The 24,709-nt window shown below is 41.9% G+C and overlaps 1 protein-coding gene across 1 annotated transcript in view; it reads left to right on the forward strand.

Moving 5' to 3' along the window:
• The window catches only part of LOC131685080 (septin-1), a 28,086-nt gene that overhangs the window by 1,518 nt on the left and 1,859 nt on the right, over nt 1-24,709 (forward strand). The window contains exons 2-3 of the mRNA XM_058968508.1: nt 17,131-17,582; nt 17,640-18,005. Of these exons, the coding sequence (XP_058824491.1) occupies nt 17,131-17,582; nt 17,640-18,005 (818 nt within the window). The remainder of the gene's footprint in view (nt 1-17,130; nt 17,583-17,639; nt 18,006-24,709) is intronic.

Raw genomic sequence — 24,709 nt, forward strand, 5'->3', positions numbered from 1 at the left:
TACCACGTATACCCATGTTACGACAAATTTCCATGAGACCCCAAATACACAGCCAAAAGCAAAACGGCCAGTTGCATATTTTGCCAACGATTAGCATGAAAAAGAAAATTGTTCGCCGTAAATATATGTGCGAAAAACCGATTGCACTGCACTTTTACATTGCTGCTGCATGTCGCAAACTCGCAAAAATGTTACGGCCAATAGAAGACGAAATTGATATTAATGGTTAAGCCGTGCTTGGCCTCGAGCCAGGCAGTGCATTTTTTCTTCGATTGCGTCGACTGGCGACGCTTTGCAGCCAGAGCATGCATTCCAGCTGAACTTGGTGTGCTACTTTTTGTTGTAATTAGAATTGGTTGCATTTTCTATCGTAATTCTTTGGAGCAGAGCGTGCGTTCTGTCATGGGTTGTGTAGATAAACCTCTCTGCTGTTGGTTGTAATCAGTGCAGTCCATGTGTCTTTTTTGTAACCGTTTGTTTTTCCTTGTTCTGGGTTGAATGCGCCTGTGAATGCATCCTCCGTCATTCAGACGGTGCGTAGAGTAGAGAAGAACAAACAAATGCAGCTGGTTTATTTATGTTTCGGTCTGTTTGTTCGCCTATCTTGTTTTAGGTATATGGAAGAAGCAGCGTTTATCATTCGAGGCGGCTCTTTTCCAGTGGTATGTGAGGATAGACTTTATTCTTGTTTCAACATTTTTGGAGCATGATGAGGGCATTAGAGTTCAGCTAGCTTTTCTGGCAGGAAGTTGTATTGTTACTGCTGAGACGATTTTTCAGATGTGGGTGGCCGGATTTTTAGCTTTTAAATCGGTATTCTTAAAAATTTTGGGCATCATTCAGGAAAAGTAACGTTTATTGATTTGCATTAAAAGACGGACAATCAAAAAATCGAGAAAAATATGGAATTTGGAATGACGAAAATGTAAATGACCGACGTTCAAAGCGTCGAAGAATTATTTTACATTATTTCGCATTTCATGCTTTGTTTTAACTAGGGATGAGTAATAAATCAATCCTGCTCTAGCGCTTCAAAAGGTACGGGCTGGTCTCTTCAATATCTCGTATGGTCAGGTCCCCGTCAGAAAGGATTTTAAGTGGTCAGTAGGAACGTAGCACTAGCTCTTACGTCGCCTATCCGCTGGCTCGAGGTGCATATTTTGGAATATGAAGAAGATTAACGTCGAATGACACTCAGAATCATGATGGAGAAACATTTTACTGGTTCATTTTCCATAAATAATACACAAGCAGAAAAATCAAATGGAAGCAGAGCCTGACTCAAATGAAGCTGATACCGAAGCTCACATAATAGCCAGTGCTATATTTACAGAAGCAAAAGTTGAATGGGCGATTGATTTCTTTGAACCATTCAAATCTCCGGGTATGGATGGTGTACTGCCAATAATGCTACAAAAAAGCAAATAGCATATTATTCCACACCTGACGCAAATCTTTAGCTTAGTCTAGTACTAAACTATATACCTACGAGCTGGAGACATGCCAAAAGCTGGGAAGCGTGATAAATCACTTCCAAAATCTTTTAGGCCAATCAGCTTGACCTCCTAAAGATAATGGATAAGATAAAGATAATGGAGAAAATGATGGACCTACATGTTAAATCAGAGTTTTTGGAACAATCTTCTCTGAGCAAGTTTCAATTCGCATATAAAAATAACAAATCAACAGTAGATGCGTTACACATGCTGGTCGGAAAACTGGAGAATACTATTGTAACAAAAGAAATTTCACTGGCTGCCTTTCTAGACATAGAGGGAGCTTTCGACAATGCATCTCATAGCTCAATGCGGAATGCTATGAAGAAACATGGGTTCGATATCTACACAATAAATTGGATCAACTCGATGCTTATAAAGCGTTAAGTAACTAGCACGCTTGGAAACACGACACTGGCTGTGAAAACAAATAAGGGATGCCGTCAAGGTGGAGTTCTATCGCCCTTATTGTGGTCATTGGTTGTAGACGAACTATTGAAATTATTAACTGAAACGGGATACGAAGTGATTGGATTTGCAGATGATGTTGTAATCCTCGTGAGGGTAAAATTTGACACTGTTATCTCCAATAGAATGCAATCTGCATTAAACTTCACTTTGAAGTGGTGTAAAAAGGAGGGCCGAAACATAAATCCCTCTAAGGGCCGATTTCTTCACCCTCGCTTAACTTTTAAACCAGGTTTACCAGTACGTTTAAACCTGGCTTAAGCGCTAAGCGAGGGTGAAGAAATCAACCATAAAACAATCATAATCGCATTTACTCGAAAAAGAAAATATTTATCAACACTATTGCTCAACGGCACAGTAATTGAATTGTCCTCTGAGGTGAAGTATCTGGGATTGATATTAGATAAAAAAAAACTAAACTGCAATGCACACATTGAGCAGGTTATAAGCAAGGCAACAAATGCTCTTTGGGTGTGCAGTAGAACGTTGGGGTCTCAGACCTAGTATGGTTTACTGGATTCTGTCACGTTCGCCCGAATGACATTCGCCCGAAAGACATTTACCCGAAGGACATGTGCCCGAATGTCACATAAACCCGAATGTCATTCACCCGAATGCCACGAACACCCGAAAGACATTCGCCCGAATGCAACATAAACCCGAATGCCATTCGCCCGAATTCCATAAGCCCGAAAAACATCGAAATGTCAATCGAAAAAAATTAATTTATTAAGATGAAATACAAATTTTATTACATTTGATGCTATGAAGAAATTAACACTAAAGCTATGCCAGTCAAATAGTTAATCCAATCACCTGGTTTGCATGATTTAACTAAGATTTCCAGTTTTAGGTCCTTTCGTGAGTTCATTTTGACTTTTTAGCTGTTGGTACCGCTTGTAGTGTACGTAAAACATACGTACTAGGGTTTTTCTCTTCAAGCTGCAACTGCTTCAAAGCACCATAGAATTTCCACGGCTTATCAAACCGTTCCATTTATTGTGCTAGTCTTCCACATTATTGGTGGTCCTAGGATTCTTTCTCGATACATTTTCGAAAACTAACAACGAAGCGGGGAGCAAAGAACGGTTACCGAGAAACTTTTTGATTAGTTTCCTTCCTACCGAAAATACAATTTTTACTAATGTAATCCAAAAAATCGTCGAGAGCCTTTGGACAACTTTTCCTCAATTCTTCGAGTGCCATTGAAATACCTTGATGGGGCAAGAAAGCCAATGCAACTACTTGTTTGTAAATTAATTGTATTTGGTGATCTTTCGAATATTTTGTCTGAAGACCAAGATGTTTTATTTTTCTGAAAAAACTTTGGTTTAGATGGAAGAATCATCCGTGAAGGGCAGCACCGGGAAAAAACTCTTCTAGCAACGTTTATCGCAGCTGTCTCGAAATCCAATATTACGTAGAGAGCTATTTGGTATATAGATTCAAGAAATTGCTCTTGTTTTGAAAGAAGGAATCAACCCTTTTGTTTGAGTAAACCGGGCAGACGAGTGGATCAACAGTTTTTTTGCAAACTTATTTGGCATGCAGATCCAAGGATTTGTTCATGTTTGAAAGAAGCAATCAACCCCTAATTGTGGGAAAAGAGTTTCATGTTTAAAAGAAGGAATCAATCCCTAAGTGTGAGTAAACCGGGCAAACGAGGAGATCACCGGTTTGATTGCTAGGGCTATTTGGTATACAAACTCTAAGAACGGCTCATATTCAAAGAAGGAATCAACTCCTATGTTTGAGTAAACCGGGCAAACAAGAGGATCACAGGTTTGCTTATAACTCCGGCAACGGGTGGATCAACGCCTCGTCCAACGTAACCTCAGCGGCTTTGCACCGCTTCGGGTCCTTGGCTTCGGATATGCGGCCAAGCCGCAACACACTAGCTCCGCTGTATAAGCTCACTTGTTATTGTTCAATTTATCAAATTTTGGTTAAAGATTTCACATTTCCCACTCGAATTTGGTTTATTTATGTTAAAATACATCCTTTTGGCAAAAAACCGCATTAAAGTCGGACTTCTATCACTAAAGTTACTATACTAGACAATTGCCGATTTTATATTATGCTTGAGTGAATGTGGTATTCGGGTTAAACACATTCGGGCGAGTGGTCCATTCAGGTTTATGGCATTCGGGTAAATGGTCCATTCGGGTTAATGATATTCGGGTAAATGGTCCATTCTGGTAAATGGTTTTCGGGCGAACGTCATTCGGGTAAATGACTTTCGGGCGAATGTCATTCGGGCGAATGTCATTCGGGCGAATGTGATAGAACCGGTTTACTGGTTATACTCCACAATTGTCAAACCAAGAATAACATATGCCTCGCTGATTCTGTCACGTTCGCCCGAATGACATTCGCCCGAAAGCCATTTACCCGAAGGACATTTGCCCGAATGTCACATAAACCCGAATGTCATTCACCCGAATGCCACGAACACCCGAAAGACATTCGCCCGAATGCAACATAAACCCGAATGCCATTCGCCCGAATTCCATATACCCGAAAAACATCGAAATGTCAATCGAAAAAATTTAATTTATTAAGATGAAATACAAATTTTATTACATTAGATGATATGAAGAAATTAACACTAAAGCTATACCAGTCAAATAGTTAATCCAATCACCTGGTTTGTATGATTTAACTAGGGTTTCCAGTTTTAAGTCCTTTCGTGAGTTCTTTTTAGACTTTTTAGCTGTTGGCACCGCTTGTAGTGTACGTAAAACATACGTAGTAGGGTTTTTCTCTTCAAGCTGCAACTGCTTCAACACATCATAGAATTTCCACGGCTTAACGAACCGTTCCATTTATTGTGCTAGTCTTCCACATTATTGGTGGTTCTAGGAAACTTTGTCGATACATTTTCGAAAACTGACCACGGAGCGGGGGGCAAAGGAGGGTTATCGAGAAACTTTTTGATTAGTTTCCTTCCTACCAAAAATACAATTTTTACTAATGTGATTCAAAAAATCGTCGAAAGCCTTTGGGCAACTTTTCCTCAATTCTTCGAGTGCCATTGGAATACCTTGATGGGGCAAGAAAGCCAAGGCAACAACTTGTTTGTAAATTCGTTGTATTCGGTGATCTTCCGAATATTTTGTCTGACGACCAAGTTGTTTTATTTTTCTGAAAAAACTTGAACTGTCTCGAAATCCAATATTACGTAGATAGCTATTTGGTATATAGATTCAAGAAATTGCTCTTGTTTTGAAAGAAGGAATAACCCTTATGTATACCGGGCAGACGAGTGGATCAACAGTTTCTTTGCAGACTTATTTGGCATGCAGATCCAAGGATTTGACATGTTTGAAAGAAGCAATCAACCCCTAATTATGGGAAAAGAGCTGCTCATGTTTAAAAGAAGGAATCAATCCCCAAGTGTGAGTAAACCGGGCAAACGAGTGGATCACCGGGTTGATTGCGAGGGCTATTTGGTATACAAACTCAAAGAACTGCTCATATTTAAAGAAGGAATCTACCCCTATATTTCAGTAAACCAAGCATACCAATGGATCACAGGTTTGCCGAGTAGGGACCTCCGCTTCGGTTTCTCGACCTCGGTAATTGTGGCAAAGCCGCATCACACTAGCTTCGCCACATAACATTTATGAGCTACTATTTACTAACGGTGTAGTGCCAAATGGACTCCCACCATGCAAGATATAATTACTAATTTAATTGAATCAATTCGTTAACGGAACATCTTAATATATATTTACCTCGATCGGTCGTGTTTCCGAAAAATTTCTTATTATTTTGTCCGGTTTATCACAAGATTTCACCGCTCGCGCTGACAACTGCATCCTATATGCATCAGTTTGCACCTGAAGAGCATTTGTGGCGTTGGCAATAGAACCTCAGTGACGTCGGATAGTACACCTAAAAGCGATGTCGCATAGCCACATTGGTCAGTGTACGGTTGACTAATGTGGCTACGCCACATCGCTTTCTGGTACACTGTCCGACTTCGCTGCCGCTCAGTCGGCTTTAAACTAGCTATAGCCCCTATGTTTGAGTAAACCAGGCAAACAAGAGGATCACAGGTTTGCTTATAACTCCGGCGACGGGTGGATCAACGCCTCGTCCAACGGAACCTCAGCGGCTTTGCGCCGCTTCGGATCCTTGGCCTCGGATATGCGACCAAGCCGCATCACACTAGCTCAGCTGTATAAGCTCACTTGTTATTGTTCAGTTTATCAAACTTTAGTTAAAGATTTCACATTTCCCGTTCGGATTTGGTTTATTTAGGTTAAAATACATCCTTTTGACAAAAAAACCGCATTAAAGTCGGACTTCTATCACAAAAGTCACTAAACTAGACAATTACCGATTTTATATTATGCTTGAGTGAATGTGGTATTCGGGTTAATGACATTCGGGCGAGTGGCCTATTCGGGTTGATGGCATTCGGGTAAATGGTCCATTCGGGTTAATGACATTCGGGTAAATGGTCCATTCTGGTAAATGGTTTTCGGGCGAACGTCATTCGGGTAAATGACTTTCGGGTGAATGTCATTCGGGCGAATGTGATAGAACCGCCTCGCTAGTTTGGCGGCCTAAAACAAAAGAGACATCAACTCAAAAAAGTTAGGTAAACTTCAAAGGCTTTCTTGTGGAGCGATAACCGGTGCCATGCGAAGTACTCCATCGAAAGCATTAGATGCAATGCTGCACCCCCTTCCGCTTCATCAGACGATAAAATTAGAAGCAGTAAAAAGCGCATTGAAAATAACTCGTCATGAACAATTATCATCTGGAGACTTAACAGGACACCTGCAAACGAAGATTGGCTACAGGTAATGCCGAACTTTGAAACTCCCTATAAAATTAATGAGTCTGAACGGTCAAGCTGCGAACAAGGTGGCCCTATTCTCCGTCCAGGCTTAGTAATTTTCTACACAGATGGGTCCAAAATAAACCATTTGACGGGATCCGGTATTACAGGACCAGGAATAAACGCTAGTATTCCCATGGGATACTGGCCGACAGATTTTCAAGCCGAAATATATGCCATACTAGAATGGACCTATGTATGCCTGAAGAGAGGATACTGGTATGCAAATATCTGCATTTTCTCAGACAGTCAAGCAGCACTAAATTCCCTAAGGGCTCCTACATGTCGCTCAAAACGAGTATGGGAGTGCATCCATGCACTCTGACAATTGTCGGAGGAAAATCAGGTCAATTTGTACTGGGTTCCAGGACATTGTGGAGTTGCAGGGAATGAAAAAGCCGATGGGTTAGCAAGAAGAGGATCTTCCACTAATTTCATCGGACTAGAGCCATTCTGTGGAGTCTCATCGTGTGCCCTCAAAATGGGGCTAAAAAGTGGGAGATCACAGCTATAAACAACAATTGGAGTATCATAACTGGACTGCGACAATCAAAGAAATTTATTTCACCTAACGATAAAAGAGCCTGGAGTTGCCTAGATTAAATAAAAAAGAACTATGCATCATAACAGGATTACTTACCGGACACTGTCCGAGTAAATATCATCTTATGAAGATTGGTAAACTTACAAACGATACATGCCGCATCTGCGGATCGGAAAATGAAACATCACAGCATTTGCTCTGAGAATGCAGTGCACTGATGCAATGCAGACTTAGAGTCCTCGGTAAAGGAACACTGGAGCCTTTTGATATTTGGACTGCAAATCCCAAACAGGTAATAAACTTCATCCGAAGCTGGGAGTTTGTATCTCAATGAAGACAATCACTCATCAATAGTGATATGTCATAGTTCATAGTACATTTAGATGTTTCCTAGCGCTGCATTGAGTGGTGTAAATGAACCTTTTATGACACCAAAGTGTAGCTGAGGCTTCAAACTAACAATTAGGAACCTTGACCTGTAAATTTTTTCACATCTATCCACCTAAAAGGGCGATTTACTTAAGTAGGTCCGAACAGCCCCGGGTTCTCCTGCGTATGGCTCGTATCCCACAAAATTTGATTATTTTCGGTAGGGTCTTTATGAGTGGATGCCAGGAGTTGCTGCAATACAATGTCCATGTTCAACGGGAAGAGGAATTCTTACACGAGTATTAAAAGTGTCATAACTAATGATTTTTCTGGATTTGTATGAGAGTTGGCTAAAAGAAGTTAAGGACTATCTATCTGCAACATTTCTCGCTCTTGGTCCAGCAATATTTCTTCCCTATTTAAATGATCTACAAATATCTACAAACTACAAGTTTCTCGTCTTTCCGTCGTCGACGACATGAAGATTTTTCGATGGATACGGGATTCAACCGATGCCGATTTCTTTCCTAATCCCGAGCAAATTTTCAATTGTCAAGTTTGCGCGCAAATACCAACCTATCTAGTTGTTCGACTCGAGCATCCCAAGACACTCTCACGTCAACGATCTCGGAACCATCAGTAGGGGTAGCTCCTAGAGCCTCCACAGTGAACAACAAAATATTCGGCCATGACGCCCTTGAATACCTTGCAAATATCGGGGGACGGAACTTCTCGTGTTAGTAAGTTACAGGAATGTCGGCCGAGTGAAACTAGTTCGTCGGCGTCTTCGTTTACACTAATCCCACAGTGTCCTGGGATCCAGCATATCATCGTGAGGGTATCGCAATACTCCTCCATTTCTAGGGCGATAGAGTGTTTGGAGTCTCCGGACTCCAGGAAGCTTATGACGGTGTATGAATCTAGGAATATTGCGATTAAGATATCCTCGAGTTTTTTACGGAGACTGTCAGAGCGATCGCTGCAGCTTCGGTTGAAAAGACTGAACAAGCTTATGGGACACGGAGGGCAAGTCTTGCTCCTATTCCGCTCGCATCCACCCCCACGCTTTCATACAGTTTGAGCCGTCAATGTAGATTCTGATGTAGTTATTTAAATACTCGAGGTTCACTAGCTGATTGAATTAGGCTCGTATTGTCATTCTCTACTCTAATAGTACGGGAAAGGCTGGTGCCAAGATTTCGCCCGCGTATGGAGCCTGACTATAAAGATCGGTGATTCTTGGGGGAAGGTTGTGTCACCACTCCTGGTCCTTTCCAAAAGGACACTATCGTCACCGGCGGTTTTCCAAGGAAGCTGAGCACCCATTTCGTGGTGGTTTTCACTACAGTCCATCGACATGGATGACGTCGGCCTGAATACAAGTGGTCTCGGCGGCTATACTGGGAAGAAAGTTGATTACTTGTTGAATCACGCTGTGATAGAAGGGCGAGGGTGGTAGCCAAGCCTTCAAAGTTTCGACTGGTCAATTCGATACCATGGAATATCATGCTGTGAAGTGAAGTCTAACTTATGTTCAGTGATGTCCTTCTGTTGAGCTTATGGGGCTTCTCATTATGGGGCTTCAGAAATGACTATATTATATTTAAGGATCAAATAAAATGTGATCGATTAATTTAGGAATGTTTAATTCATTGATGGGTTACTTGGTATGAAAACTACATTTTCTTTCATTTTCAAAACAAACATTTCGAGCGTCTTAGTAGAATATTGATTTACATTCACTAATCAACAAGATGTTTAACGATTTTGTTTTTTCGCAGGTGTGTTTTAAGTTAATTATATTGCTTATTTCATACCTTAAATAAAAATAAATCCAAAATCCTTTTTTCGCGTATATGGTTCATTTAAAAATGGTCTTACTTTATTTGGATAATATCGCATACCCTTAAACTATATCAGTGCTACGCAAACTCGGATAAAATAGTCTCACCAAATGACCAGAACTCAACTGTGTTCACTCAATTTGACAGTTATTGCGTAAGTTAGCAAAAATAGTTCATGAAACATTTTATGACACATTTCAGATGGTTGAAAATATTTACTGAATTTTAAACATTCTTAATTCCTTTACCACTTAAAAACCATACTTCCCACTCGGCTCCTTACTCTTGATCACTAGCAAAACCCTTGTAGATCATGCTCTAAATGCTATTTGAAAGTTTTGCATAAATTAGTGTCATTATTTTAGTTATCAAGTGAATATTCAAATTAAATATCAGTAATAACCATGCGTCTCCATTCACAGTTTTTTTTTCAAATTTTGATTGCTTATCGCAATTTTTCGCAAAACTAGCATAGGCTCATTTTAAAGAGAAAATGAAAAGCTTTCGAATGAGCATAGTGTGATCGCGGGCATTCACGGGCGTCGTTGTTGTTATCGCTTTAGAAGTTCGAATTTAATAATAATTCATGACAAACAGTTATCTAAACACTAACTAAACCAACTAGTGACTTATTTTTGGCGATTTAACGATGTAATTTTATCACGCGGATAATTTTGGTGAAGTAATGCAATTCATAAAATCAACCGTTTCTTTGAAAAACGAGAATAACCGTATGTAGTTCCTATGGTCAAATAATGCAAAAAACACTTGAGTTATGCCCTTCAAAAAGCTGTCAAAAATTCATTTTGCGTTCAAATCACCTAAAATCTCGCGAAAAATTCAAATCACCTAAAATCTGCGAGAAAAATACTAGTGAGAATATCACATAACCTTCATATATGGACTTAAGTCCGGGCTCGTCCCACTGTGCATTGCTCTATAACACTGACCGCTGCCTGCAATTTCATTTTTGCACGGCCCGTTGTCTTCCCGATCACAACCAGTATTATGTCATTTTGCATATACAAAGATGTGCACAACCGCGGAGAGGTCAGTGAATAAAGAATTCGTACTGATTAAAAACAGCGTCGCAGTTAACTCTGATGCTTGGGGACTCCATTTGACTCATGAAAGATGTGGGACCGACTGCCTCCAATGCAAGCATGGAGAATCTACGGTTGCGAGTTAATTCTTGAATTAATCGACCAAGGCTGCCGCGGATACCCCACTGATGTAGCTGGCGGAGTACAACCTCCCGCCATACAGTGTTGTAGGCTTTCGCTATACAGTTAACTTTCCCTATGTCGATATTCCTCTCTATCTCGATTATTTTAAGTCCCTTCAAATTAGTTGTGCAGTATCCTCCATATCTCGATACTTTCTCTATCTCGATATCTCCCTATCTCGATGTACCGATCGATATTGCTTGTAAGATATACTATACGCATGGGGCTTGACGTGCATTTTTATCAAATTTTACACTGCAACGAAATATTCTACACAATAAGTTTATTAATAACTGTTTCTAACATCTTTTAAATATTTATATTAAATTGGTCGATTTTGTGGTAGATGAGCAGAGAGCACCTCATGGAGAAATATAACATTTGATCTCCAGAACGGTACTCTAATGAATATCCTAGAAGAAGTAATTCGCATTCAGAAATCAAAACACATTTCAAGATATTTTATTGAAAATATAAAAAATAGCATGTAAATTTTAATCTTGTGAAATAGATTTTTGAAGCTGCCGTTTTTCAGGGACTCTTCTGAAAAAAAGGAATCATTCAAACTTCTAGAATGGATCGTCCAAAAGGTAAAAAATAAAAGATTTCGTTAATGTGTTGCGATCTCGTAACAAATATTTAATTAAAGGAATTATCAACAGTTACTACTAACATGACATCTTGAATCGATTTTGAAGAAGTTTTGGCTATATAATATCTCCGAAATAGAAAACATATAGGTAATACTGTACCGAAAAGATCTTCGATCAATCAGTGAAAATATTGTTACCAATCTTTTATTCTGAGACGCCTACGAATTTGCATACCGTATTCGAATGATTTTTTCAAATTCCTTGCTGCGTACAGCTTCGCAAACTAACATCTCCAATATTTGCGTAAATGGACAAATCCTTTTTTTCGAATATTTCGGAAACGTTCGAATCATCAAGTGTCTACAGCAGAGAAATTTTTATCATATTGTCCTTAACAGTACGAAAATGGAGTTCTCGTGGTCAACCTAATTTCGATTACAATTTTATACAAATATAAACTGGATGGAGCGTATAAATAAGAATGCGGGGTAAATATTGTTTGCTTCGGCCGTACGTTTCACGTCGTATTACCATCTAAGACGAGCATCTATCTTCGTTTCCTGGCTTGGATTATGATGTCCCAAAAAAATACCATTGCGTTCTATATCTCGATCTCTCCCTATCTCGATAGTCTCTTCAATATCGACATAGAGAGTTAACTGTATCTAGTATGACAAGGTCTAAGTGGAGACCTACCGGTAATGCTTGACTAACTACCGTCATCCCAGCCAGTTGCAGCTGCATTAAAAGGCCTCTGGTAGAAAATATTGAAGCATACGGTAGCCTACATCATGGCTGACTTTTATCGTGCAGTGCCTAGTGCGGTGGGGAGTTCAATGTCATTAGCTTCCTGGGGTACATCGATCCAAATAACACTGCAATTGAAGAAGTAAGTGTTCCGGCGTGCTACGGCGGTCCGGTCGGTGTTGAGTTGTACCGTGTTATCAGGTCCGACCTAGTTCCGAGACCAACTGTCTGATATATTGGCCGCAGGCCTAGGCTCTCAGTTGTGGCGATCACGTGGTAGAACCTGTATCTCCTGAATTGTGAGGCAGGTAAATAGGTGCTTAGTGAGCGGTAGCCCGTTGCAGGTTTCCAACATTGGCTTTTAGTCCGTTGGTGTTCAGCTGCAGTGTATTCCACTAATGTTGGAAGTAGGAGTACTTGGGACGGTACAACTGCTCAGAGTAGTGCACCTACTGGTTAGTTAGCTTTCCCAGAGCCATGTTGTTAGCTGCGGTTAATTGAAAATAAGAGGAAGCGGGAGTTGTGGTTGTATTTTCGGGATGGTACAGTCACTAACGAAGCAGTCCAGAGTCATACCGATTGTGCAAGATTTTCCGGTTATGGACGGTGGTGTTGATCCGCGATAGTATCTTCCGGATCGTTTACGACATTTGTGGATCATGTTGTCGGGGTACAAAGGCAAGCAGCCACCAGGTGTTCTCCAAAGGCTGCTGAGATTTCTAGGAACCTTGTGGACACGGAGGCGGATTTATTGTTTTAATTCTCATCAGATTAATTAGAACTTCGGTAAAATAATTCGCTTGCTGCTGAACTAGGACGGTACAATAGCCGAACATGTGACGGAGTTGGTTAATAGATTGGAAGGCTTGGGTGAGTCACTTGGCAAGCACTGGATTGTAGCCACTTATCGATTCTACACAGTTTCTGTGACAACCTGATTGCTGCCTTCGAGAGTCGGCCTGGCGAATAACTCAATTTATAAAAAGGAAACTATGGGATGAGTAGCAGCGCCGTTCCGGGGAGTGTGGAAAATGATAAAGCTCTGAGAACGTTCGGTGGATCGAAAAAGTCTGCAGAAAGGCTAAAAAATGTCTGCCATTACTGCCACATGGAGGGACACTACAGCCAGGATTGCAGAAAATTGGCATCGACAGACCGACATGATGGCACTTGAAAATAGCATAAAGTAAAAATTGTGCTAGATGACAGTGAACATTTCGGAGATGTCTTTTCCACCACTAAGGTGGCAGAGTCTGGTGATATACGGCGCTGGTGGTTGAATGGTAAACGTGACCACCACTCATTCCAGTTGGTCTGGGTTCAATCCCAACCGAGGTCGTTCAGATTTTTCTGAGGCGAAAAAATTTGTGGTCAAGTCTTCCTTCGGAAGGGAAATAAGGCCATTGGTCCCGGTCCATGAGTTGATGGATCGATATCTAGTCCAGATAGTGGAGTCACCTCTCTGGCGTTGGTAATGAAGAAGTAGAATCCAACTTCTATACTTACTAATAAATATCCTCCTCCCGTGATACTTGTGGAGCGCGCAGTAGTATATACATACGACCTCTAGCAAAAGCAAGCATCGGACTAACATTCCTTCCCTTTCCTTTCTCGATATATGTTCGGGCTTGGCCGGCGCCGGTATTGATTAATAACACAGTTTAGGATTACAAGGAGTTGTATATTGAAAGTTGTGTCGCTACTCCCAAGCATTATTATCTACTGATTCCCTGTGCAACTTCAGCTAGTCCAGATCGATAACGGAGTAGCAGCAGTCCGGGGCAGTCGCGCAAGCTCAAGCTAAGGTGGTGGAGTCTGGTGATAATACGTGTTATTTACAGTCGGGCGTCCTATTTCAAATGACGAAAGTAGGCAATCAGTAGCATCACCTTGGCTGACGGTAACAACAACGTTGGTAACAAGGTCCTATCGCCAGGAACTGGTTCTGGAAAACTGTTGCGGTGGATAGGAACGGTGACCAAAGGAATGTAACGTTGAAGCAAATTCGGTCGGTGTCGATGAGTAAAATGTCTGATGAAGGCTATACTGTTCTATTCAGTCGTGCCGGATGCAAGATTCTAAAGGACGGGCATGTTGTAGTGGTTGGTGATCGAAGGGGATACCTATATCAACTAAAGCGACCTGAAGCAGCGACAAAGGCGGTCATTCAACATCGGGATAATTGTCAGTATTTTGGCATCGGCATCAGGGCCACCGAGATCCCAAAGCGTTGAAGTGTGTATCGTTAATGAGATATTGGGAACGGATCGCTCCATGGTCGATTGTGGGAATCAGATCTGTTTGCACCATCTGTTTAGTGAAGCCAAAATGAATAGTGCACTTCCCATTTTCAGAATCGCGTGCTGATGCTGACCGATCTTTGTGGTCCAAGGGGTGATCATACCTCTGGAGGAAATCGTTCTTTGTTGACAATGATCGACGATTACTCCCGTTATTTGCTGAATAATAAATCAGAAGCGGAAGGCAGTTCCGCAAAACGCCACAAATTATCAGACCCGACGACGGCGGCGAATACTCGAGCGAGCATCTTAAAAAATTCCCAAGACAGAATGATATTGTACTACGGCAAACTGTGCCGTATAGTCTCTAATAGAATGATGTAGCAGATCGGAAAAATCAGTCACTATTGGATATGAGGCGGTATCTGCTAGCAGAGTCTGGACTTCTGACGAAGTATTAGGGGCAAGCCGGCCAATTTCTTGCAGAATCGGCTACCATCATCGGCAGTTACTAGAACGTCCCACACGCTGCGGATTTTACGATTGCCTTGCTACAAACATCTACACGATTTGGTAGCAAAGCATTGGTGCACGTACCAGTTAAAAAGAGATGCATGTGCGACATGAAGGCGAAAAAGATAATTTTCGTTGGATATGAAGTAAACTGAAAGTAGTTTCGTTTCCTGAACACAATAACCAGCAGAATCACTATCAGACGGGATGCAATATTTCCCAATCATTGCATTATGAAGGAAAGCTATTCACAGTACTTCTCCAAAGAAATTTGAGCAGTATGATCTGGAAGCGGAGGTCCTTCAACGAAACAGGTAACCGAACCATTGAACGAAGCAATCGAAATGGATTGTGCGTTCCAAGATTTTCCAGAAGAATTGCCAGATCTTCCAGTTCAGAAGGAGATTCCAGCTGAGGAAAGACAACGTCAATCACGCAAAAGTACAAGGGATATCCTTCCACTGAGCCAGGAGTTACATCTGGTCAGTTTATCCAACGATGAACCAACTTTAACATCGAATGGTCAATAATATTAGACAAACTAGTCAATACGACATTACATTCTTTATGACAAACCTACGTTAAACGTTGTTATCCTCTAGAGGACCAATGACTACTTGGTAGTCATCATTTCACTCGATATTGAACAATAAAAATGTCGCGCAGGACGAACCAAGATCCACATAGCCTCATCTCTCACTCCACGAAAAATAAAAACGAATATTCCCACGACTCCGTCGCGCCGAGGCCATGCTTAAGTAGAATAATCAATCTATGATCATTAGGACAGTGGTCCTGTTGACTAATAATTAATATCAAACTATGCGTTTGAATTACCCAGTGCAGTTATTTTAACCGTCCTAGACTTGCGAACCCTTCAATTGAAAATAGTCGTAGACCGAAGAAGACAGTTGAATCCACGATCAGAATGACTATCCATATCAGACTTCAGTTTATGTAACCACCCAACTTCGCACCTAACGCCAACGATGCAACAGCATTTTTTCAGCGTTCCATTTTAGCAAACCCAATCACCGATGGGCCACTTTTTTCCTCTGCCTAGTTTGGTGTACTATAACTAACCAGAAAGCAAAGCCGACGATGATACGCGTGAAATGATGTTTTCGATTGGATGTTAAGTATATTATAGCATGCGATGATGTTTGCGGCTTCCTCCTCTTTGCGGTTCCACCTGGATGAGCCGTAGGATGCAACGAACCTCGGTTATTAAACCGTTTATCAACTCATCGGTGCTCCCTAATATTTTTTTTCGGCATGTTAGCAGCGTCTCTATTTATAGAGCAATAGTATACGGCACCGCAAATTTAGGTACCTTCACCTGGTCGCACTACGAAAAATAACATGGCGAGGTACGTGTTCGGAATATTATTAGAAGGTTAACTACCGAAAATCCTGTTACTGCCGCAAAGCAGTTTGAGCGGTTCGACTTTTGATCAAGGCAAATTATTGGATTTGCCTTCGAGGCGAATGTTTGGTGGTTTTCTATGTTTGCTGCTCCGTGATGACCTACCTTCACGAACAACTGCTAACTATGGGCGCTTCGAAAGTGCATTCGCTTAATTAAGCTGTGATGGATTGGTATATGCGTTCGTGCTAGGAATGCGTAACACGCTGCTTAATTAGGGGTGATAAATATGAGGTGTCTCTTCTGATCCTTCTAAATGTACTTTAAAATAATTTGTTATTCAAGAGATACAATTTCACAGAACCCAGCTACAAAACCATGACCATCCCTTTCGGGCCCGTCGGTATGATGTTTGCTTATAGGAACTTATGTTCAAAAGAGAAACCGGTGTTACTTTGTATTCACTTGTGCAGTTCCCTTTTCTACGATGCATGGTTATTTTACAACCAGCTTTTACGGATTTCGAATTTAGTTTGGGCTATATGCGTAAAAGGTTCGCACGTCCGCCGTCTGGCGGCGAATTCCACGCCATCGGCATTCAGCGAAAGCCGTTAGCGAAGCGGTATGGTTAGTATCAGTTATTGTTTCTTTGGGCTAACAGGTGTGCAGGTCGGACACGAAGCAAGCAGAGAGAAATTCCTTGACTAATAGCACTCAGCTAAGTTGATCTCGTTTAGTTGGGCTGACGAATTCAATGAAATTCAATGAACATGAGAGATATCAAAAAGTTTTGCAACATATTGGTGCGCAAATTGTAGTGAAAAATGTAGTTTACATGATGTAACATGATGTTTTTTTAAATTTATTCACAGTTCTCGAATGTGGAAACGCCGGGCTACGTGGGCTTTGCCAATCTACCGAACCAAGTGCATCGTAAATCGGTCAAGAAGGGCTTCGAGTTTACGTTGATGGTGGTGGGTGAATCGGGACTAGGAAAATCGACCCTCGTTAATAGCCTTTTCCTGAGTGACCTCTATCCGGAACGGGTCGTTCCGGATGCAGTGGAGAAACAGCATCAGACGGTAAAACTTGACTCGTCAACAGTGGAGATCGAAGAACGAGGAGTTAAGCTGCGGCTGACGGTAGTCGACACGCCTGGATTTGGTGACGCTATTGACAATAGCGACAGCTTCAGTGCCATCCTGGAGTACATCGACGAGCAGTACGAGCGGTTTCTACGGGACGAAAGTGGACTAAACCGAAGGAACATTATCGACAATAGGATACACTGTTGTTTCTATTTCATTTCACCGTTTGGACATGGGTAAGCATTGATAGAGCACAGATTTTATTTCTAATAGTTGTCTGAACTCTTTTTTAGTCTAAAACCCCTGGACATCGAGTTCATGAAGAAACTGCACTGCAAAGTGAACATCGTTCCCGTCATTGCCAAGGCCGACGTACTGACCAAAAAAGAAATTCAGCGCCACAAGTGCCGCATCCTGCAGGAGATCGAAGACAACGGGATCAAAATCTATCCACTGCCAGATTGCGATAGTGACGAGGACGAAGATTACAAGGAACAGGTGCGGCAACTGAAGGAGGCGGTACCGTTTGCCGTGTGCGGTTCGACTACCCTGCTGGAGGTAAAAGGACGTAAGGTTCGAGGTCGGCTGTACCCGTGGGGTGTGGTGGAGGTTGAGAATCCGGAACATTGTGATTTCATTAAGCTGCGGACGATGTTGATGTGAGTAGAATGTTGTGGTTTTATAAATGTTTCATCCCATTCAGATGCATACGATGTTCCTGTTTCGTTATTCATGTCATATTCGATAAAGAGAAAAACGAAACAATTCTAAGATGATCCTGACGGTTTCATTTCTTTTTATTTAATTTGTTTATTTGAGACGTCCGACAAATTACGCACATGCCACTTGATATTCGATTCTGTTGGCTTTCTCTCACGTTGTACACGTCCGTGTCGCTACTATTAATGTCGTCTTGTAGTTCGCTGTTTTTGCGTTTACGAGCTTGTCATCTTTGGCATTTTTCTTTTGGCTGATGGCGCTGATTATGAATTCGGAGGAACTGGGAGCAGTTATAGCCTGAACAGTGGCCAATTAGTATCGTCCTTCTCTGTATGGAAGGCAACTCCAAATCAGCATTTTTTTGCTATTTCCGGCATCCTGCAAAGAAGCCACCTTGGCCCAGTAATATTTCTCCACTATGTCAATATCAAACAACAAGGGGCTGGACTGCTTCAGTACGTGGTGTGATCTAAACCCTAGCAAATACTTACTCATCGCGTTTGCGCGAAACGTCATCCAATCCAGTTGAACTACGGTTTGTTTGACTCGAGAATTTGATGACTCTCACGTTACGGATCTTGAAGCCATCTTGAATTCGACATTAACTTTCTAACCATATATTTCATACACTTTGAAAAAGGCACCAGGGCAGCTGGAGCTTATTTTTCGTATAGCAAAATACTTTAGGGACATAGTGGGCGTTGGTCCGCTTAACATTAGAATATTGTTTTGCTGTTTGGAAACCGTACTACTAGATTGGGGTTGACAGAATCGAGGATGCCCAAATCGTCTTGGACTTACAGTCTACCAGAGTGAATTGCTCCACATTTCTCGAAGCCATCTTCAAGCCCGCATTCGAGCACTCCGCAATAGCTCTCTTCTGTGTCTAACTTTCAGGAGAACCAACTACGGTCACCACAGCGGTGTTACCGGGCTTCAGTGAGTTTTCATCAGATTGCGGATTGACTTCAATTCAACTAGAAAGTTCATCTATCCTTAAATGTAACTAGACTAAGTAAACAACATACGATAGCGTTAGTTTCAATAATAGAACACACAAGAGAGCAACTCAGCGATGTAAGACACAGCGGATCACGGAATTCATCAGCATTTTTAATATAAGCCCTAGCTGGCGATTAGCTCGGGCAATGATGTCATCGTAGTGAAACCTAAACGTGAGTTCGTTGTCCAGGATAACGCCTGGGTCGTTGATGTGTTGTACGCATCTGAGGAAGCATTCAGAGATAGTATAATCAAAGTTGTTTGGGTTTCGAGGGTATGAGGTAGAGTGACATCTGTCCATGCTTAACGTCAGCAAGCTCGACGAACACCACTCAACGAATATGTCCAGAATACGCTGAAGCTCCAAGCAGCGCAGTATTTTGTTAATGACCTTGAATAATTATGTATCGCAAACAAAGAATAAACGGCAGCTTGGTGGCAGTAACAAAGTAGCATCATTAATGAAGATTAAGTACAGAAGCGGTCCCAAGTTGCTGCCTTGTGGAACTTCAGACAGATTCGTTAAAGGTGAAGGTGTATGTCTCAATTTTTACGCAGACAGTGCGGTTCGTTGAGTATGGCCTGAATCATGTGACGATAACAGAAGACGAGCCTAACCTGTTTAATTTTTCGAGTAGAATCACGTGGTCAACTCTATCGAAAGCAGCCTACAAATCCAAGTAGAAGGCATCGATTTGAGTGCAGGAATCCATGTTACGCAGACATTGGGCTGTGAATAGTATTAGATTTGTTGAGACTGATCAATTCGGGAAGAATCCATGCTGTTCGGTATCTATATAATTTTTACAGTAGGCGAAAGGTGCGTCGTTTAATATGATCTGGAACAATGTCGAGCAGGCGCATAAGGACGTGATACCGCGATAGTTGAACACATTTCGTTTATCTCCCTTTTTGTGAATTGCAAAAGGGAAGAGAATTTCTATCTTGCGGGAAAATAGCTTTGCTGCAGCGTGAGGTTGAAAATCTTTGCTAGCGAGTGACAGAGAACATCTGCACAGATGTCGTTCAACACTGCGTTGATCTGCTGAGCAAAAAGATTGCACTAGTCACGTTCATTGCTATAAACACTATTTGCTAGGTAGGAAGAAATACACCAGTCCAACGTGTTGCAGGATCACGGTTCTAGATCGTGTAGTTGTACCAGGATTGTTGTTGCCAAATTTATTTTGCGGCCACTTCAATCTGTTGAACGTTTTCAGTAGTGAATGCTTTACATGATGGAACTGGATAAAGACGACTTCCGTAAGTCTAAGATTCATTGCTTCTGTAACCGTTTCACTTGGCAATTATTCAGACGGATACGGTAAGATGCCGGTTGTTTTCTTTTTCGCAATCATTCAGAGGAAAAAAAACACGTTGAGTCGCTTGCTAACTTCGTGCTTGCTATGACGGGGCTATCAAACCCACTACAGTCGGCATCATTAACAGGCCTCAGCACGGATCATCCATTCAAAGAGACGATCCTATAGATCCTGAACAACCAACAGATGCTGATGGCCGAATTACCGGAGCAACTGATGAGCGTCCAAGATAACATCCAGAGCACCAGTTGGAACTAGTTGGTTCTAGATTCTTTAGCGAGCAATATTACCGAGCTCGCTTACTATCCCGAGACGAGATGCTTATTCTCCAGTTTCTCAAGTTATGCAGATCTTTTCGAAAAGGACACAACTCAGCTGGATGATGAAGCTAAGGTAGGGTTGCTGCTTCGAAAGCTCAATCGTGCGGCACATGGAAAGTAAACTTTCTTCGTTCATTCTTCCAAAGTTCTCAATGGGGTTTGAGCAAACGTTTCTCAAATTCAAACATGTGAAACCGGTAGACCAGTTTCTACTTTTCATTGCCGATATCAGTACAATTTAGCGGCAGGAGAAGAGAACGGAGATTCCATCACATACTCCTGCAAAATGAACCGAGATTGTGTCGATTTTAAGCTGCAAGAGCTGAAGGCGAACCAGTTTACTCTTTGTGTGCAGTTTGAGGTCGTCCGAGGACGCGGGCATACGAAAGGGACCTGCTTTTTGAAATCAACGAGACGCATGATATCATACTGGAGAAGTTAGTGGAGGAGTGAAGTCAGTCCATTTCATTTGCCACCGCCGCTGCAAGATGACCCGTCCGAACGAGTTCTCCGTACGGCAAGCGTCGTTAGACAGAGAACTGTTGTGGTGACAAATCCAACACACCGAAAACACCACGTTGTGCCTGCGGTGGCATGCATTTCTCTAGGCAATAAATTTTAAAGATCACAAATGCTGTGAATGTACGTGCGCCGGACAGGCCATAAGTAGTGCTACTGTTCCCGCTTCACGTCAAAATCACGCTCAAAGCCGTTCAATGGGCAGCAGCAAAACCATCAAAAACCACACAGCCAAGACTGTAACCGACAGAAATTCGAAGCGTGGGCGGCGCTATGTGGAGACAGCGAATAACGGAGTACTAATTGAACTGAAGCTGGACTCTGACTCAAATATATTCAACGTATCCAGTTTAAACTGTCGGGGTCCCAACGACATCTTCACCGGATTGTAGATAGGGTCAGGGGATAGATTGGGCATAAACGTCATGTTCCGAGCAGTGAACACTATCAGAAGAACCCAACAGAAAGGCAACTGTTACATTTGTTGTGCTGACATTTCTTTGAATGTTTTAGGTTCCAACATAATGGTTAAGTTTGGGCTCTGGAACGTACCATTTTCGTTAATCTGCAAGCCGATCGATAGACAACAACCAGATCAGCAGATATTTTAATGAAATGCCAGGTCCCAGGATGTGAGTATGGGACTGTGCACTTCAACACAAGTGCGACTAACTCAAGACGTACGCTCAGTATGTATTCAAGCTACATGGAAGCCGTTGACGAAGACGAACAGAAGTGAATGGAAGATTTGGGCATCATACCTCCTGGGACTTATGCGGATCGCGGCGGTACGCATCTCGAAAGATTTACGATGCTGAATTGAAGAGGGCACTCGATCACACAGCTAGTCCCTTCCACTTCCGGAAGACATTCTAAATCGAATGGCAAATTGTACGATGTTTAACCATATCGATCTGTTCGATGCGTACTTTGAAGTCGTGGTCGACAAGGAAAGTAGGAAGCTGATCACGATTACAACCAACAATGGACTAGCGTTTCAACCGGCTTTCCTTTCTGGGGTCAAGAGCGCTGCTTTCCAGCAAATCACGGATGCCATTCTGAGAGGACATTCATATACATCTCCGTACCTAGACGACATCCTGGTCGGTAGTCGCACTGCCGAGAAGCACAACCAGAATCTGTATCGTGTTCTGCGAATAAAAGAGTACGGAGTTCGCGGGCAAGTTCAAGGAGTGTTGTTTTTTTGCGCCAGCTGAACTGCCTATAATCGCAAGTCGGTCTCATGTAGATAGGGAATCCCATAGAATATGGGACTGACTTGCGATTATGGGCAGTGAAGCACCTGGGTTAGCTTTTAATACGGACGGTATCCGCCCTGACCCTGACAAGGTAGAGTTTATCGTCAACCGACTATACTTCCATCTAATGATGTAGTGCGATTAACTATTATGGGAAGAATATCCTAGCAATGCCCACATTCATGATGGTTTCCAGCGTTCTTTTGATCGCTTTAACCGTTGGGTGTCCGACGCGGTACCCGGGTACCTGTTTAAGTTTCAATTAATGAAATTCCTATGTTTTATCCATAGCTGGAAATTGAAACTTTGTGACATCTTAGAACTTCACTAAGTCAAGCTTTTGGGTTAACAATATTGTTGATATAGTAAGGGTGGGAGTGAGGAGGGGCTCCTAAATTTTTTTACTACGTAACAGGCTGACGTGGGCACCCGGGTACCCACAAAACTAAAATGCCCGTAACTAAGGTAATATCCAACCGATTTCGATACTTTTGGCCGTTTTGGATTCAGGAACTCATCCACTTTTGGACTTGGTAAAAATGAATCGTGTTACTTCATTCGGTTCCCGGGAATCCGGGTTTCCGGAAGCAGGTTCCAGTGCTGGGGTACTATTTGCGAACTTCAATGGAATACTAGCAATATGGGTATCAAAATTTTTGGAATTGCATCAGTAGGCTGTATCTCGTGGTTTTGGAACCATTTGGTGATTTGACCCCGGAACGGACATTTCGAAACAGGTTCCCGTGGGGCCGTGAGTGGCCATTCCATTCCAATTCCATTTTTCAAATTGCCATAGGGTCCCGTAATAATAAAAAACAGACTTCCGAGACAATTTGAAGAGTTTTGATACTCATATTGCTAGTACTTTATTAAAATTTACAAATCATTTCCTAGTTCTGGAACATTACTCCGGAAAATCCGGATTACCAAAAATCAGATCCATTATTCCGGTTCTATTGTGCAGAATCAAAAAGTAGACGAGTTCCTGAATCCAAAATATCTAAAAGTGTCCAAATCGGTTAAAAGAAGCCATAGTTATTAGCATTTCAATTTGTGGGTACCCGGGTACCCTCGTTGGCCTGTTAAAGGTGTTTTTTTTGTTGGACACATAACTGTTAAGGAAATCCTCCTTCCCGCCATCAGGTACTTGTGTTTGCAAATGCATCGAACGTGGGAATCAGCCGCGGTTTCTGGGCGGATTAGAGAAAATAATCCACCATACTGAAGCTCAACTCCAGTCGAGTCCCGCTACAGTCAGATTGAGAAGAAAGCCATAGGTCTGGTGTAACAAAATTCCACAGAATGATCTACAGAAGGCGTTTCAAAGCGTTGTATTGCGCCGTACACAGCAAACCGTTTCCAGTGTTGGGCCTAAAGCAATCTTCTGTACGATTTCCGCATTTAGTACATGCCCTTAGACAAGTCGTGGCGTGAGGTTATTTAGGATAATGGACATTTGGCATAACGATCATTTGGAATAATTTCTAATTGTGCGCAAAGTGAAGGTAATTTGGCACAATTTCAAACTTGACGAGAAGTAAGGTCATTTGGCATAATTTTGAGCCTTGCTACTGCTGAGCGTATTTTGGTATAACTATTTTTATGTTCAGGAAAACAATAATTTAATATAATGGTCGTTCGACATGGGTATTATATTTATTGATAAAGTTATTAGTTACCAGTATGTTTCTTTGGATCAATTCTTTCCTGTGTGTATTTTGGTGCTGGGGAAAGTTGCTAAATATGCAATTGCAAGCGGTTGTGAAAAAGCCGACATGTTTGTGGATAATGGGCAAACAGACAATGAAAATTAGGATCATCCCCTAAAGATACAAGTAATTATACCAAATGTCCGTTGTGCCAAATAACCTTCAGTGTGACCGCAAAATTATGGTAATTGTCCGTTATGCTAAAGTCTTATGTCAAATGGCCCGCTGCCTTTCCATGTACGCTTTCAGTTTAGCAGATATTCGCTCACGTGTAATTAACTCGCACATTAAAACATAAGAAACACATTGCATCGATTGAAATCGATACTGTTATCTGCAACATCATCTGCTAGTCCATCGAGCTTCTCCCTGTGTCGTTCAAATTGATATCCGACGAGAGCAGCAAGGATTTGACATAGCAGAAAGTCGTGGAGTTCGCACATAAACGGGGACCAAGTGGCGCAAAGTCTCCCTCCGGAACACCGAATATCCAGCAGCTATTTGCGTATCGG

This window comes from Topomyia yanbarensis, chromosome 2, assembly GCF_030247195.1.
Source record: "Topomyia yanbarensis strain Yona2022 chromosome 2, ASM3024719v1, whole genome shotgun sequence".
In the NCBI taxonomy this organism is placed as follows: domain Eukaryota; kingdom Metazoa; phylum Arthropoda; class Insecta; order Diptera; family Culicidae; genus Topomyia; species Topomyia yanbarensis.